Below are 16542 nucleotides of genomic sequence, written 5' to 3' on the forward strand. Positions count from 1 at the left end.
CCCGCTGAGTGGCTGGTCTGACAAGGCTTCCTCTCGTTAGAGAGTTCCAAGCCAGGTCTTGGAAAAAGTGGGATTGGTTGAAAGAAGGGGAGAGAATATTCCTGGTGGAGGCAATAATTTGTTCAAAGGAACAGAGTAAAGAATTGTCACGTATATGGTAAAAGCAAGAGAAATCAGTTGGTGGGAAAATAAAGGACAAGGTTGGAGAATAAGGTAAAGTGAGACTAGAGAAGAATAAGGACTGTGGTGAGCAGGGGATGGAATGAGGCTTTAGATGCTGACTACGCTGAGGAACTAGGTTTGACAAGCTGGGCTCTAGTGAGAGTCTGCAGCTCGTCTAGGATATAGGTGGAAACCAAAAGGTTCTCACAACTTAAAAGGAGACCAGTTCTTCCAGGTCACTATCCCAGGAACTCGTCTGGATGTACAGAACTATAAAAATCATTTAAGCAACACTGCTAGACAGAATACCCAACAGGTAACAAAGATACGGAGTACCCAGAGAGATCTGATCAGAAACAAGAATATTATGGAAGAGACAGGGCTTGAAATGCATCTAGCAATGTATTTTATATTTTACTTGGTGGTGGGGCTGCTGACAATTGTTGCCTTTCTGAGTGTTCCAAAGAGTTCAAGGATTTCAATGTAACCCATTCATAAAATGTGCATACCCAGGCACGTGTCAGGGTATGGAGATCCGTGGCTGTGGGCATTTGTTAGAGAACTGTGGTTTCACAAGGGCTCATCAGTGTAGCCCTGCCTGTTCCAAAGCAAATCAGTCCCTTCCACAGTCATTGAACTCTTGGCCTTTCTGCTGAGCCTGCCAGCAAAGATGTTAACTAGTGCCAACTGTAACAGTGGATTTTCCCCTAGTGTTTGGTGGTGTGCACACCTGTTCTCTAGAAAATGGAACGAGACCAACTCAGTTCATTTGGGATACTGAACACCTGTCAGATGGTAATGACAGTCAGGCCCCAGCAGCCTCGGCCAGATGTGATTGGCTGACCTAGATTACCCTCCTGAATCTCTTTTAAATGAATCCTTCACTATGCTCTAAACCTGGGCCTCTCTGAGTCTTGATCCCTCTGTGTGTAGGTCAGTGCTTTTAGGACTGAGCTGTCTGAAATCCCTGCCTCTTCTGCCTTTGTCGTATTAATTTGCTAAATCTGTGTAAGGGAGACAGCTTCTAGGAGTGAGAGATGAAGTTTTATTGTACAGCTCCGATAATTGGCTCAGAAAAGGACATCTCAAAATCTGTGTTAAACAGTGGCCTTTTCCCTGAGTAATTCGGGGCTCTGTTTTTATTAGAGGAGTGAACAATGGAAGATGCTGTTACCTTTATTTTCTTTTCTGTATTTGGGCTTCAGAGTGATGAGTCACAGAACACTTTATCCTAAATCTTTGATATTATTATGTTTTTAACAGTATGAAATAACATGGAACAATGTATATACGGTGAGATTAAGTGGAAAAGACCAAATTAAAGTAACATATAGTATATAATTATAACTTTGTATAACTACAAATTCATGCATTAAAAAAATATTAAAAGTAAAACATACCAAAATATCAACAACATTTTATTTGGTTGGAGAAACTATAGCTTATTTTTCAATGGCTTATTTTTTTTACTTCTTTATGTTCTTTAGATTGTATTTAAAGAAGTATGTTCTAGTCTAACAATAACATAAAGTTTATTAGACAAAAATAACTTGGCATCAGACCTTACTATCTCAAGCCAAATAATTGGAAAAAGTTCCAAAAGACAGTCTCAAGTTACTAAATGAAATCCTTAAGTTATCAGTTCAGTCATTCTGTGTAATTAATTTTATCAGTAAAGAAGCTGGATAATCTGTCATTTTTATGGTTTTAAAATAGTTTTTAAAATGAAAGCTGGAAAGTCATTATTCAGCAGCCTGGTGCCGAAAGTATGAATAACATCTTTTGTCTAAAGCAAAGTGAAATGGTACTCATGTCTTCAGCAGGGAGAAGGGAGGATGAGGATGAGGATGTGCATGTGGGAAGACCACCAGAAATCTGTGTTCAGGCCAGGTGCGGTGGCTCACACCTATAATCCCAGCACTTTGGGAGACCGAGGTAGGCAGATCACTTGAGGTCAGGAGTTTGAGACCAGCCTGGCCAACATGCTGAAACTCCATCTCTACTAAAAATACAAAAAAAAAAAAAAAAAAAAAAAAAAAAAATTAACCAGGCATGGTGGCGTGCTCTTGTAGTCCCAGCTACTCTGGAGGCTGAGGCAGGAGAATTGCTTGAACCCAGGAGGTGGAGGTTGCAGTGAGCTAAAATTGCATCACTGCACTACAGCCTGGGTGACAGAGCGAGACTCTGTCTAAAACAAACAAACAAACAAACAAAACAAAAAGAAGAAAAAGAAATCAGAGTTCAGACCCAGGGCTTGTCTGTCTTTCTGTGGCCAGAGAGCGGCCAAAAGTTTTCACACTTGCACATTCGGAGCCAACCAAGACAGTCTTAAGGTGACCTCTTGTTGCTGTCAATTCTTTGACATTACACCTGCCTATTTTTGTCCTGGGCTCTATACTCACGAGTCTAGGACTGTTACAGGAGAATGTGACCCTGTTATAGACTCAACATTATGCTTAAGTAAACAACATCAGGTGATCTCCCTGTAAGTGTCAAATGATGTCGTTGGGGCTGTACAGTAGGAGTTTTGGAGAAAGGAGGAGCACTGGAATTCAGAGCGGTCAAGTGAAAAGTTCATGGAGGAAGTGAATCTTATGGCTGTGGAGAGGATTCGGATAAAAATAAAGCAGGGGAGAGTGTTTTCAAGATGAGGGGAACAGAATGGAGAGAGACCACGACAGCAGAAAGCACAATTTGTCCTGACTGCATAGTAAGTACTAATACCTTACGGGTAGCGGATAGACTGCCATCAGATGAGGGAGCTCAATGAGACCAGAGACTTTTCACCTGACATCAACACCTGCTGAATAACTTGTTAGCAATCCTTCCAGCAAGCCTGAGTTCAGGTGTTATAGTTATTATCTCCATTTGATAGAGAAGAAAGCTGAGGCTTACAGAGATTAGTGACTGGCCTCTGTCTCATGGCTGTGGAAGGAAAAAGGGAGGTTGCATTCCATGTTTGTGTGAGTCCAATCATCATACACTTTTTAAGGAATTAAAGGTCTGGGATTACTGGAAACATGTTGGTGTCATCGGCAGAGACAGGGCAATTGGGAAGGAGAGGAGAGCATAATTAGTGTGCAGGAATTTGGAAATGCTGACATTGGACTCCTGGGGAAATTGGCAGTAGCAACAGGCATTGAAGGGGACATCGGGCCTGGAAAGCAGTGAGAGTAGATAGCTTTCTAAGGAAGAAGCTGTCAAAGACACAGCTCAGAAACACCCACAGGAGAAGCAATGCCCATGTTTCCAAGGTGCTTTCAACAAGTCTGGGGGTTTATTTAGCTAAAAAATGTCTCAGTAATTTGAACTCTTCAAAGAGAATGTTATAAAAACAAAATCTGCTTCCAGGTGGTGGAATTTGAGAAGCAAAGGATTTAAAGAAAAGAATCTTGAAAAGTTGCAGCCTGTATTCTTGGCAAAGACCCTCACATTTTTATTGGAGAAACGAAGAGGTTTTTGACTTACAGGATCACTTAAAAGCATCTGAAAGCAGTAAACTTCCTTGTTATTTCCCTCCTATCCCTTAGTGAGCTTAATTGTTTTCACATTTATGAACTATTTTAAATGGAAATGCATTTTATCCTCAGCATTTTCCATCCCAGACATTTCATTCCTGCTAATGTTTCCAAAGCAAAGAGATAATCTTGGTGAACATTTCTAATGTTTCCTATAAAATCATGTTCTTTAATCAGTAGTGCCATTTGTCTCTTGCCAAGTGAAACAGTCTTTCATACAAGGGAAGTGGTCTAGGAAAGAAAGGAAGGAAGAAGCTATTTGCCTCTAAATGGACTTTTTTTTTTTAATGGAAATTGATCAGAGATGTAAGGTCAGAGTGAGTGAGTGCATGGATAATTTCCTTTCAGAAAGACTAGAAAAACTGAGTGGTTGGGAAGAGGGCATAGGGGGCCAAAGGTTGGCCCTTCCCTGCGACCAGGACACCCTTGCCTGAAGACCCAGGCTCCTCCTGCCTTTATCCCCAGACGGGAAAGTTAGAGCCTAGCTCATTGTTTAACAGGCATGTCGAAGCCTACAGGGAATCCAAAGTCTCTTTCTTTGTTTGACTGATAGATTATTTAATCAGTCTCCTCTCTCTCCCTCTTAACCCCCTCAAAAAGCCTATTTTTATCTTTTAGAAAAATTTTAGATATATACAATTCTTTTTCCTCAGATTTTCCTATTTTCCCCTAGTGCCTCCCTTCTTCTAAAATATCCAAATTTGATTTTTTCTAAGGGATGGCAAAACAATTAAGTATGACATAAATTAAAATTTCCCCTATTAATTCTATTTGCCACCACTCTAAGCCCCAACATTCATTTACTTATACACATAGATACATACACGTATGCACAGTACTTGCCAGTTTTTTCTGTCTCTCCATTGTCTTAAAATGTCTGGAAATATGACTTTAGTTATGTTGGCCCAGAACTTCTCTGGAACTATTTGAAACTCAGCCAGTTTATTGACATTAACTAACTGAAGGGTCCTCAGATCTCCAGGGACATCCTACAACCCCCTGTATTTTTGTTCCTTGAGTTGCTGTCTTTGGACTTCTTCTAGAGACATGCAACCAAGCCTTTTGGGATTTTAAGGTAAGGTAATGGACGTAGGATGGACAATGGCCAGCCTATATCCTTTAAAGCATACTTTGAGCCCTCTGTGAGTGTCACTGTCCTTACGTTTTCTCATTTAACACTGTCCTTACGTTTTCTCATTTAATACCAACAAAGCAAAAACAAGCTTGAATACTGTGTCTCTCAGACCTGCCTAGGTTCAATGGGGATGAAAGAGAAAGCTCCGCAGTCCCACGGGAATAAAGGGTTTCAGTTTTGTAGCATTCCAGGCAAGATGCAGTGTACACTTAAGTTGGGGTGGGGTGCACAACTTTTTAGTAGCCTGCAGGTTCTAGGAGAAAGTGAGTCTTGCCTCATCTAGTTAGGGGAGGCAGGGCATTTGGTGAGGGGTGTCTAGGTGTTGCAACAGCCATAATACAGATAGCACATGTGTGCTATTGCCTCAGGCTGTCCCAGAGGGGCCATTGGGTCCTCTTTATATCTGGAGCCAATCTGTGGCTCCCTGCCCCCTCTTCCCTAGATCCTTCTTTGGAGTCCTGGTCTTTCCTGAGAGTTTCCAGGCACCCAGGAGCTGGACTGCTGGGCCCATACATATATACACACACACACTATATACTATGTATATGTATATATATTATATCGGTATATATATTATATATATGTGGGGTGTGTGTGTGTGTGTGTGTGTGTGTGTGTATATATATCTTTAAAAACCAATCATGCTCTTTCATGCCAAATATGATATTTGCACTTGAATTCAAATCCTGCCTTATAATTTAGGTGGAGCATCTTGTCTTATGTTTAAGGTCCAAGGGATTGAACTTAATTAGGAGATAAACTAGTGAGCAAAGAAAGCAATTCTCATTACAAAGTAGCATTTGTTTGGGGAATTCAGGTCCCCCAAAACTTGTCCTAGAGACCCCTACTAATAGAGAAATTAAGTAACATCCTAGAGTCAGGTTACAAACTCATCATCTGTATAGGATTCTCCATACTTCCTCAGTGTACAACCAATGATCATTCTGTTAAAGGAATTATCTGGAGAGGGGATGGCATCTCTGTTAAGGTAAATAGCCTTGTGATAAAGAGTAGAAAAAATAAGATTGTAGAAACATGAAATTGAGGATATGGACCATGGATATGGGTCAAAGGTATCTTTTATCTATCTCTTTCGTGGCCACAGTTGCTTGCAGGCTGCCCTTTTGCATGATATTGCCATGATTCTAGTTATTTTAGGTTCTTAATTTTGTTAGTTTATTTTCACCCACAGGATAAACTTATTCAGCTGATCTGCATGGAAGCCGAAGGCACTTTGTGTTTGAACATTCTATTTAAGGTTGAAGCAGGGGAAAAGAATTGAGGTAGAAATTGATTGTTGAAGGGCCTTTTGCAATTTCCGCTTTCCTAAAACAGAACATCCTTCTTCCTCAGCTATTGCTAACCTTTATTTAGAACAGAGTAAATCACTGGACTAAAAATTTATGTTATACACTAAAGTCAGCTGGAAAACGACTTATCTTTTCACGGATTGTCATTATTCAAACTGTAAATTCAGTACACTAGAATAATTTCACATCTTGTTGATGGCCTTTCACTGACCCAAAGTCCTCTCTGGGTTTTATGATGTAAGCATTGTTTGTGGTTACTCAACTCCCTTCTGCCCAACTTTCACAGAAGCTGACTCACCATTTGCTGAAAGCATTCCACCAGCTTTGCTATTGGTCAAATAAGTGAATTAGATTGAAGGTTTTGTTGTTATTATTGTGTCTTTTTTCACCCTTTTTGTACTTAAAAAAAGATTCAGGGGTTTTTTTTTGTGTGTGTTTTTTTGGTGTTTCAAAAATTCAGCTTTTGCATTCTCATGATTCTGGCATTGTCAATTATAATTCTATGCCTTTTTTAGAACTGTGGTAGAGGAAGATGTTTAGGTGTTTGACACTGCATATCTGCCATTCAGAACATTCCTGCCCTCCCCCTGTGCTGAAATGAAATGGAGCACGCAGAAGTGACTCCAAAGTTGAAGGGCAGAAGGAGGGGTCCTGGCAATGAAGGCTGGAGAACCTTTTATTCCCACCTTGCCTCCTGGCCCACTGGCAAACTCCTGCATTCTAATGTCCCCAGCACTCTGAAACCCTCAGGGCATCTCCAGGAGCCTCAGACTTGATCTGATCCGTTGAAGAGTCAACCTAGGGAAGAAGTGATTATGAACTGACAGTCTCCTTATCTAGAGCTGGACAGAAGTCAGATCTGATTGTAGTCTGTTCCTCATCTGAGGTATGTCAGGCTAGTCAACAGTTCTCCAAGTGAGAAAGTAAAAGAGTGGGTGAGGAGTGACAGATGGGGGTGTGTGAGGCCCAGGCTGGCTTTAGCAGCTACTGGGTTCTCTAGGGAGAAGGGAGAAGGCAAGGAGAGAAATGACAACTATGCTCATTGATATGAGCCTTGGGAACCAGGCCTCTCTGATTTTCCTTCCATAACTGCTGAGAGCACACAGCTGATAAGAGGCCCTAGAGCTCAGAAGGTGAGCGCTTTGGATTTTACAATTCCTTGCCACCCTTAGCGGAAGGAGGAGTGAAATAAAGTTTAAAATGTGTCTCTTTATCCTTAAAAGACCACGGGGTCTGGGCGCGGTGGCTCAGGCCTGTAATCCCAGCACTTTGGGAGGCCGAGGCGGGTGGATCACCTGAAGTCAGAAATTCAAGACCAGCCTGGTCAACATGGTGAAATTCCGTCTCTACTAAATTACCCCGGTATAGTGGCAGGCGCCTCTAATCCCAGCTACTCGGGAGGCTGAGGCAGGAGAATCACTTGAACCTGGGAGGCAGAGATTGCAGTGAGCTGTGATCGCACCAATGCGCTCCAGCCTAGGGGACAAGAGCGAAACTTTGTCTCAAAACAAAAAAAAAGAGACCACTGGAACTCCCTTTGTTTTTTCTATTGTCAGCTCAGCCCTAGACAAAGTCTGGACTAGAATCTTTGAGGCCTTAGCTTCATACATTGAACTGTTTCCCCCAAACTGTCTAAATAGAAGTAGGACTCTGAGTCCTCTGAACAGTAAGAACACCTGCAGTTCAGACCTATGGAACTGGGGCCTGCCCATTAACCTACCTGTATAAGGATAGCAAAGACTTCTGGAGCTTTTGTAAGATTCAAAATTTGTTCAGAATTAAGAACTTCTTGATATCCCGTGGCTGTTGCTATAGCACTTTTAGTAACAGCCTGTCGTACTACAAATATACCTCTGGGCATTTTGGATGGGCAGGTCTACTATTAGATGCTTTGGTTTCAGAGGATAAAGAGCAAGCTCTGAAGAGCCCTAAGTAAAGCCAGGAAGTGCATGACTTTCTGTTGGCTGCCCCACCTCCTTCTCAATATCCATCTGTTCTCTTAGAATTGATTGCTAATCTTCCTCCTAGCTGCCATTTTTTGAGCATTACCAAGTGCTGCGGAGGACGCTATGCATTTCGTTTTCCCCCTGCCAGAGTTCTGTTCTCCTCATTTCATATGAGAGGAGAGAGGGCACTGAGGCTTACATGGTGAAGGAAACTGTGGGTGGTCACGGAGCCAGGGAAAGGCAGAACTCCTGGCTGTATGCAGTGGGAAATGGATCTGTCTCTTGGCTTTGCTTTCCTGTTCCTGCTTTGACAGCCCTTTGAAGGTAAAAGTAAGCCAGTGCCTACCCTCAGCCAAAATGTCAGATGATTCTTAAGGTTTTAATGCGACAACTGCTTAACTTGACTATAAGCACTTTGCCTTTGTCTCTGTAAACATTTGTAGTTTAAATAAAACTCAAAGACTGTAAAACCACAGAGATGAAACCATGGGATAGGGCTGCCATGAGGGCAGGGACTACCAAAGAGTCCTCAAATCATTCCAAGTTAGTGGCTCTGTGCTCATAAGCCAAGCATTTCACAGCACAGCTCTTGCACATAACAGACACATAACCAGCTGATTAAAACTCAGTTCACATTCTCTGTAAGTGTAAGAAAAGCACAAGGAAAGCTATTTTGGTTAACTTCAGTTTCTCTAAGAAAGCATCAGCTTTATACAGCAACTTCACATATGTATCTTTAAGTTTGAAATGCCCACTGTTCCTCGGTCAGCTTTTTGTTCTAGGTTGCAGATAACACTTGGATTTACACATTAAGAAAAATGAAAGAATGTTCTCTAGTTCATGGAGGTTTGTTTGGCTTTATTTTACAGTGTTGTGAATTAACCAGATGTGAAGAAGGTGAGTTTAGTATGTTTGTTTACACTGAAGTGCCCTTATGATATTTTGTCTTGTTTGTCCCTGATCGCAATTTTAGTGCAAACATCCTTTTGGATGATCAGTTTCAACCCAAACTAACTGATTTTGCCATGGCACACTTCCGGTCCCACATAGAACATCAGAGTTGTACCATAAATATGACCAGCAGCAGCAGTAAACATCTGTGGTACATGCCAGAAGAGTACATCAGACAGGGGAAACTTTCCGTTAAAACAGACGTCTACAGCTTTGGAATTGTGAGTACCAACTGCCAGTTAACAAAGGAGGAGAGTTTATTGCCAAGAATGTTCTAGATTCTAAGAATTTTTCAAAGAGTTTTAACGTTTGACTGATTGATTTTCTGTTAGCCCGTCTTATATATTAATGTTTTGTAATCAAGCAATTAATAAAATATAAAGTCATTAATTAGAATGAACTGTATTCATAGTCATGGTTAATAGTTGCAACAAATTGTGTGTATATGTTTAAGATAGCTGACTTTCTATGTATCCCTTGTAGGTCATAATGGAAGTTCTGACAGGATGTAGAGTAGTGTTAGATGATCCAAAACATATCCAGCTGGTAAGAATTGTTTTCATCCTGGCACCTATCTCTTGGTCATTTTCTGATCAAGTTCTCTGTGATAAAATTGTCTCCCTCTCTTCCAAGCGGGATCTCCTTATAGAATTGATGGAGAAGAGAGGCCTGGATTCATGTCTCTCATTTCTAGATAAGAAGGTGCCTCCCTGCCCTCGGAATTTCTCCATCAAGCTCTTCTGTTTGGCAGGCCAGTGTGCTGCAACGCGGGCAAAGTTAAGACCATCAATGGATGAAGTGAGTATATACATGGTTTTATTCAAAACTGAGTCCACAGAACCATGGAAAATCTAAACTAGATAAATTGTGTATCTAAGTGAATTATTTGTTAATGAGACAAATCCAGCCTCCAACAGAGAATTCCAGCATAGTAGTTAGTGTTTCCAGGTCAAAAAGCCACATCATTTGGTACTCTGGTAGAGGTCATTTCTAGGTGGAACCAAGACCCCACAAAAAATTTAATGTAAAGACATAAATGAGCAGTTTTCAGGGAATATTTTATTCACTTTTTTTTTTTTTTTTTGAGACAGAGTCTCACTCTGTTGCCCAGGCTGGAGTGCAGTGGCGCAATCTCGGCTCACTGCAACCTCCACCTCCCTACTTCAAGTGATTCTACTGCCTCAGCCTCTCAACTAGCTGGGATTATAGGCACAAGCCACCACGCCTGGCTAATTTTTGTATTTTTAGTAGAGCCAGGGTTTCACATGTTGGCCAGGCTGGTCTCGAACTCCTGACCTCAAGTGATCCACCCTCCTCGGCCTCCTAAAGTGTTTAATCTTCATTAAGAGATCTGGCTCATTATAAATGCAGCATATATTTACCTTACCATTTTTAAGAAGTTACTAATCTATCCATAGACTTAATCACCCATTCACTTATTTATTTGCACAAATAAACAAATAATTATTTATTTGTTTCACCAACATGGGGAAACCACCATCTCTACTAAAAACACAGAAATTAGCTGGGCATGGTGGCACATGCCTGTAATACCAGCTACTTGGGAGGCTAAGGCAGGAGGATTGCCTGAACCTGGGAGGTGGGGGTTGCAGTGAGCCGAGATTATGCCACTGCACTGCAGCCTGGGCAACAGAGTGAGACTCCGTCTCAAAACAAAACAAAACAAAACAAAAACCCAACAACAACAACAAAACAAACTGGCATTTAAGAATTACAGGTTTATTTCCTCATTCCCTTCCAATCCTCCACATGTTATGGTTGAAGTAAAAAATGTAGAGACTTGCCCAAGTTCACAAATCTAGTTGGTGGCAAATCTGAGGCTTAAGTCAGGTCTCTTGGCATTTACTTTAGTGTGGTTTCTTTTATACCTTGTTTTAAGTCACTTAATTTACTCCTCAAAATAAAGGGGTTTAGCTAATTTTTAAGAGCCCTTCTAATTCAAAATTCTATAGTTGAACTAATTTCATGAAAATGAAACAATATTCTTTATAGGTAGAGAGGTAAAGGGTAAAAGGAAAGATTATTCAAACTTAGTTTAATGTCTGTTTGCTTCTTTGTTAATTAGGTTCTAAATACTCTTGAAAGTACTCAAGCCAGCTTGTATTTTGCTGAAGATCCTCCCACGTCACTGAAGTCCTTCAGGTGTCCTTCTCCTCTATTCCTGGAGAATGTACCAAGTATTCCAGTGGAAGATGATGAAAGCCAGAATAACCATTTACTGCCTTCTGATGAAGGCTTGAGGATAGACAGAATGACTCAGAAAACTCCTTTTGAATGCAGCCAGTCTGAGGTTATGTTTCTGAGCTTGGACAAAAAGCCAGAGAGCAAGAGAAATGAGGAAGCTTGCAACATGCCCAGTTCTTCTCGTGAAGAAAGTTGGTTCCCAAAGTTTATAGTTCCATCCCAGGACTTAAGGCCCTATAAGGTAAATGTGGATCCTTCTTCAGAAGCTCCAGGCCATTCTTGCAGGAGCAGGCCAGTGGAGAGCAGCTGTTCCTCCAAATTTTCCTGGAACGAATATGAACAACACAAAAAAGAATAAATTCCTCCAGAAGATAAAGAAAAGAGCAAGTATTGCCTAGGCACCTGAGTATAGGTATGACCTTGGGAAGACATTAGCTCCATAAGCAATGCCAAGATAATGATCAATAGTGAGTTTGGGTGATGCAGATAAACAATCTGGACAATTCCATTCCTTTTTTCCCAAACCCTCAGAGTGCCTTAAAAAATTGTTTTATCAGGATAATTGTCTCATGACCAAATCCACGCTCAATTAGAGCCATTCAAGATTCCTTAAGATCATGGGTTCTGACTTCAGCCAAACAAAACAATCAAAACTTACCAAAAAGGGACTGGATTCTAATGTCTTCTCCATTATCCTCAGTGTGAGTCCCCAGAGCCTCCATCTGCCGAGAACATTCAGTTGGATTCCATCGTTTGGTTTAGCTTGCTTGCAAGGGTTGTAGGAAATGTCTAATTTGTAAATGTTAATAGATACCTTTGGAAAGAATCACCTTGTTATTCTGATTGACCCCTCTTGTTTTGCGGTTAATCCCTGACTAGCCTGCTTGTCTGAAAATGAGCCAGGTTCACCCTTGGCTACGGCATGCTCTGTGTTGAAAGGGGATTTCTTCCCAAGATCTATCCTAAACTCTTAGGACAATTTATCCTGCATTGACTATTATTACAGCTTTTTAAAAACATACTTAGTGACCTATTATATCCTAAGGAGACTATATGAAATGTCCATCAAGTAATTTTTATTCCTGAGAAAATGGCTGATCAAGGGCCTAGGTCAGCTTTTGGTTTAATCTACACCTTCCAACTCTGGGCCTTCACTCCTGCTGTTTTTTGGATCTCCCTCTTTTGAAATCCTACCAATCATCAGAGTTCTACAAAACTGCCATCCTCCTGAAAGCTTCCCTAATCTCTGCAACCAGAAGTACTCCCTTTATCAGTATTGCCATAGCAATTTCTTTGTATTTCTATTTTATACTTATCACTTTCTAAATTATATCAAAGCTGCTTGTCTCATCTCTTTTACTAGGTTGTAAACTCCCTATATTAGTTTTCTATTGTTTTTGTAACACATTACCACAAATTTAGTGACCTAAAGTAACATAAATTAATTATTTTGCAGTTCTGGAGGTCAGAATTCCTTAGCATTCCTTCTGGAGGCTGTCGGAGAGAACTCACTGCCTTTCCTTTTCCAGCTTCTAGAGGCCACCTGCCTTCTTTGGCTCATGGTCTCTTCCTCCATCTTCAAAGCCAGCAATGTGACATTTCAGATCTCCCTCTCTCTCTGTCTCACTGCATCTTCACTAACCTCTTCCTCTCATTCTGGCCCTTCTGCCTGTCTTTTATAAAGACCTTTGTGATTTCACTGGGCCCACTCATAAGCCAGGAAAATCTCTGTGTCTCAGATCCTTAATTTAATTACACCCGCAAAGTCCGTTTTCTCATGTAAAGTAACATATTCACAGGTTTCTGGAATTGGGACATGGACAGCTTTGGGGGACCATTACTCTGTCTGTCATACTCCCTGAGTATGTAAGGGCCATCTCTTCAGAACCTAACGTGTCATCCTACACAGAGCAGGTGTTTCCTTATAAATTAAGTTGAATTAAATTACCCCGATGAACCCACATAGTCGATAATTCAGCTATAAGAAACATTGCTGAGTAAATAATGACTCTTTATGATGATGGGTAGACACACTGAAGAAAACCATTTTCAGAGGATTTACTGAATCTTCCTCTCCAAGAAGCTTGTAACAGAAGGGTAAACCTCTAGTTTCTTGTCCAGCAGAGGAATAGGCTCATGTCTTTTGTTTTATTTTATTTTTTTGGTGAGTCAGTATAGTTGGGTTAATCGTACTCACATTAGATTCCATGTTGAAGAACAACTAATCAAAGAAGAAAATCATCAGGAATCAGGGTGAGATTAACAGACCAAGGTCAGAAACATGGAGTTACAATTCTCCAAAAAGGCACAAAGTGAGATTAAAAACACAGTGAGTCTTAGTCTGATTGACAGGCTTTATGCAGGCCCTGGGTAAGCAGTTGGGAGAGCCCATGCCCACCACTGCTCTGTGGGGTACCTGGCTGCCCAGAGTGCTCTGCTCTATCTGATCACCACACATGTGAAAGGGTTGGACTAAACTTCATATAACTTTTATTCCTGTGACCTGTCCTAGTTTGGCAACTCTCGATTACACATGTTAATGAAAGGAAGCAGCAAAAGTCTTTAACATTTGGTTTACATATTGCAAACCATTCTGAGGCCCATTTAGCTTATTTTAGAGATGTAATCTGAGATTATATTGGCTGAACTGGAAAAATTAGCCTGGAATCATTTGAAGTTGCCACTAATAATTCACAAAAAAAGATCATCAGGAATTGACTCTGTGTTAAACTGTTTTTCACTTAGAATATAGACTCCCACCAGTACATTCAATGAAGGGTCGTTAAGGAAGGTCTGATTAACACCAGGCCCATACAATTACTCAGCACATATAATCTGTTGGTATTATGTTGATTTGAACTTGCTTAGCCGACTTAAAGCAGGGTTTCTCAAACTGTAGTATGCATCAGAATGACTTAGAAAGTTGGTTAAAAACACAGATTGCTGGGTCTGCCCAGCTTCTGATGCAATAGGTCTGAGGTTAGAAATTTTGCTTTCTAATAAGTTCCCAGGTGATACAGATGCCAATGATGTGAAGCCCACTCTTCGCATCAGTGAAAACCACTGCCTTAAAGTGCTCTTAAATTGTTATAGATTGGTAGATCTTACCTTTCCATCACTGGTATGTTTTTTGAGAAAAGGATCCTTTCTTTTCATTCTATTATATTCATCCTATTACCTAGAATGTTGGTTAGCACAGAGTGGGAGCTCCAGAAAGATTGTTGACCAATGATCTTATTGACTAGATCATCTTTCTAGAGTATGACTATTTTGGACACCTCAAAGATGAAGTCAGATAAGCTGGAAGTGACCTGATTAATGTTGTGGTAAGCAGATGCCACTGTGGCTGGGAAGTGCCAAATCTTCTGTTAAGTGATTCAGTCTTCCTGACTAGATTTGCCTTCTAGTGGGCTTACTAATAAGTGTTAGTTGATATGAATTAAATGTTGCACCTTTCTATGGGTAGTAAGAGGATACCTTTATGGTTTCATGATGTGGAGACCAAGATACATAAGAAAGCAAGAGTGAGCCTCCAGGTGTTCCCTCTGATCAGTAAACATGAATTCATTTCACTTACTCTCATTTTTATAATGCACTGTGAGCAATCCTCCAGGCAGATCCTATTTACTAAGCTTCTTCAGGCTTTTGTCCCATTTTATAATGCCCAAACACATGGAGAAAACATTCTGTTGTTTTTGAAAATAGGTATGGGATTTCTGACATAATCAATTTTATTGACTTCTTGAGAGTTATAATGATCTGTGACTCGCTGCATAATATTGTAGTTTTATAGGGTGGCACATCACCCTGTGTAAAACAACTTTTATGACCTGAGGACTGATGAGTACAGGAAGTGAGGTTTATCATGAGTAGCATTTATTAAGCATCTGCTAGAATCAAAGCACTGTATTTGCTACTAGGGTACCAAATAAGACACAAACAGTTTAGTAAGGAAGATAGGGCATCTACCCAAGTCAACAGTTCAGTGACATCTGTTATTTGAACCACACATCAATGGAACTGAAAGTAATTGCTGAAAGGGTGAGAAGAAGGAATAGATTACTATGCATTTTTGAGAAGGTGAAGAAGGCTTCTTGGAGAAGGTGTCTAAAAAGAGATAAGGAATTAAGAGAAATAGAAAAGAGCACTGATGAAGCATTCAGGATGGTTATTCAGGGAATTGGGGGTCCACAGCAGCTGTGCACAACCATCCCTGACACCATAAAAATGGGGTAAGGATAAAAGGAACTGGGTCTAGAGCTTTGCATGTTTTTTTCTGGTTAACCCTCAGAGTCACCCTGAAGATGTGAATCCCATCTTATAGGTGAGGACACTGAGTCAGGAAACTAACTTGCTGAAATCAAGTCCTCCCAGTCCTCCCATCAGGTCCTCCCAGATCTGGAGGAGCCAGGGTTTGAATTCACATTTGTCTGACTTCAAAATCCATGCTTTTTCTTGTGTTCCACATTGCACAATGGAGCCACTGCCAGTTCAAGCTCCTACGAAGAGGGATGGATGTGAAAAGTCATTTGCTGATTCCACAGACTTTTAGTAGGTACCATGTCTCCTGCCTTTTTCACTATCCTACTCCTCTGCTACAACTTCTCTGCTACAGGCACCCACTCTGCAGTTACTTGATATAAGTTAAATGAATCCATCCATCCAAATGTCCTTTCACTGAATAAGTACTTATCAATGGCTTCCTTTGTATCAGGCACTATTCTAGGAGCTGGGGCTACAGTGCAGATGGAAACCAGCAAATCTCGCTGCCCTCATGGAGCTTACATGTGAGTGAATAAATCTCACAGAGTTCTCCTGTCATAAGTTCTGGCTCCTCTGCCAGCTCTTCCAAATAGGTTCAGAGAGGTTTTCTCCTTGTCCTGTTGTGTGACTGATAATCCCATGGTGGCCCTCACTTTGCTATTCATATGCACTAAGTAGTTTATAGTGTGCTTTGTGGTTGGCAGTTGTGACAGATTCTATTCTTCTATTGGTATGTGGTTTCTTTGGGGCATTTGTTTGGATACTGATGGCATCTTCTAGGGAGTCTGAGGCACCTACACAAACCTCAGGTCACTATCACGTGATACTGGAGTTGCCTGTTAAATTATATTTCTTCTTCCACAAAACTGCAGCAAGGTCTACATCCTGCTCATTTTTGGATCCCTAATAGTTGGCACAGTACTTGGTGCATAATATGGTTCAACAAATATTTGTAAAATGAATGAATCAAATAGTTCTTCAAAGCATCTTCAAAAGCATTAATAAATCTGGATTGCACCTGAAGTTTATCTTTCTAGTATTCAGAATATAAG

The 16542-nt window shown here is 40.8% G+C and overlaps 1 protein-coding gene across 1 annotated transcript in view; it reads left to right on the forward strand.

The window, feature by feature from the left end:
* The window catches only part of IRAK3 (interleukin-1 receptor-associated kinase 3), a 51607-nt gene extending 39533 nt beyond the window's left edge, over positions 1-12074 (forward strand). Inside the window, exons 9-12 of the mRNA XM_011976648.1 lie at positions 9045-9243; positions 9506-9568; positions 9656-9820; positions 11109-12074. Of these exons, the coding sequence (XP_011832038.1) occupies positions 9045-9243; positions 9506-9568; positions 9656-9820; positions 11109-11585 (904 nt within the window). The 3' untranslated portion in view covers positions 11586-12074. The remainder of the gene's footprint in view (positions 1-9044; positions 9244-9505; positions 9569-9655; positions 9821-11108) is intronic.
* The last annotated feature ends 4468 nt before the right edge of the window (positions 12075-16542 follow it).

The sequence above is a fragment of the Mandrillus leucophaeus genome, unplaced genomic scaffold (genome assembly GCF_000951045.1).
Source record: "Mandrillus leucophaeus isolate KB7577 unplaced genomic scaffold, Mleu.le_1.0 Scaffold169, whole genome shotgun sequence".
NCBI lineage: Eukaryota > Metazoa > Chordata > Mammalia > Primates > Cercopithecidae > Mandrillus > Mandrillus leucophaeus.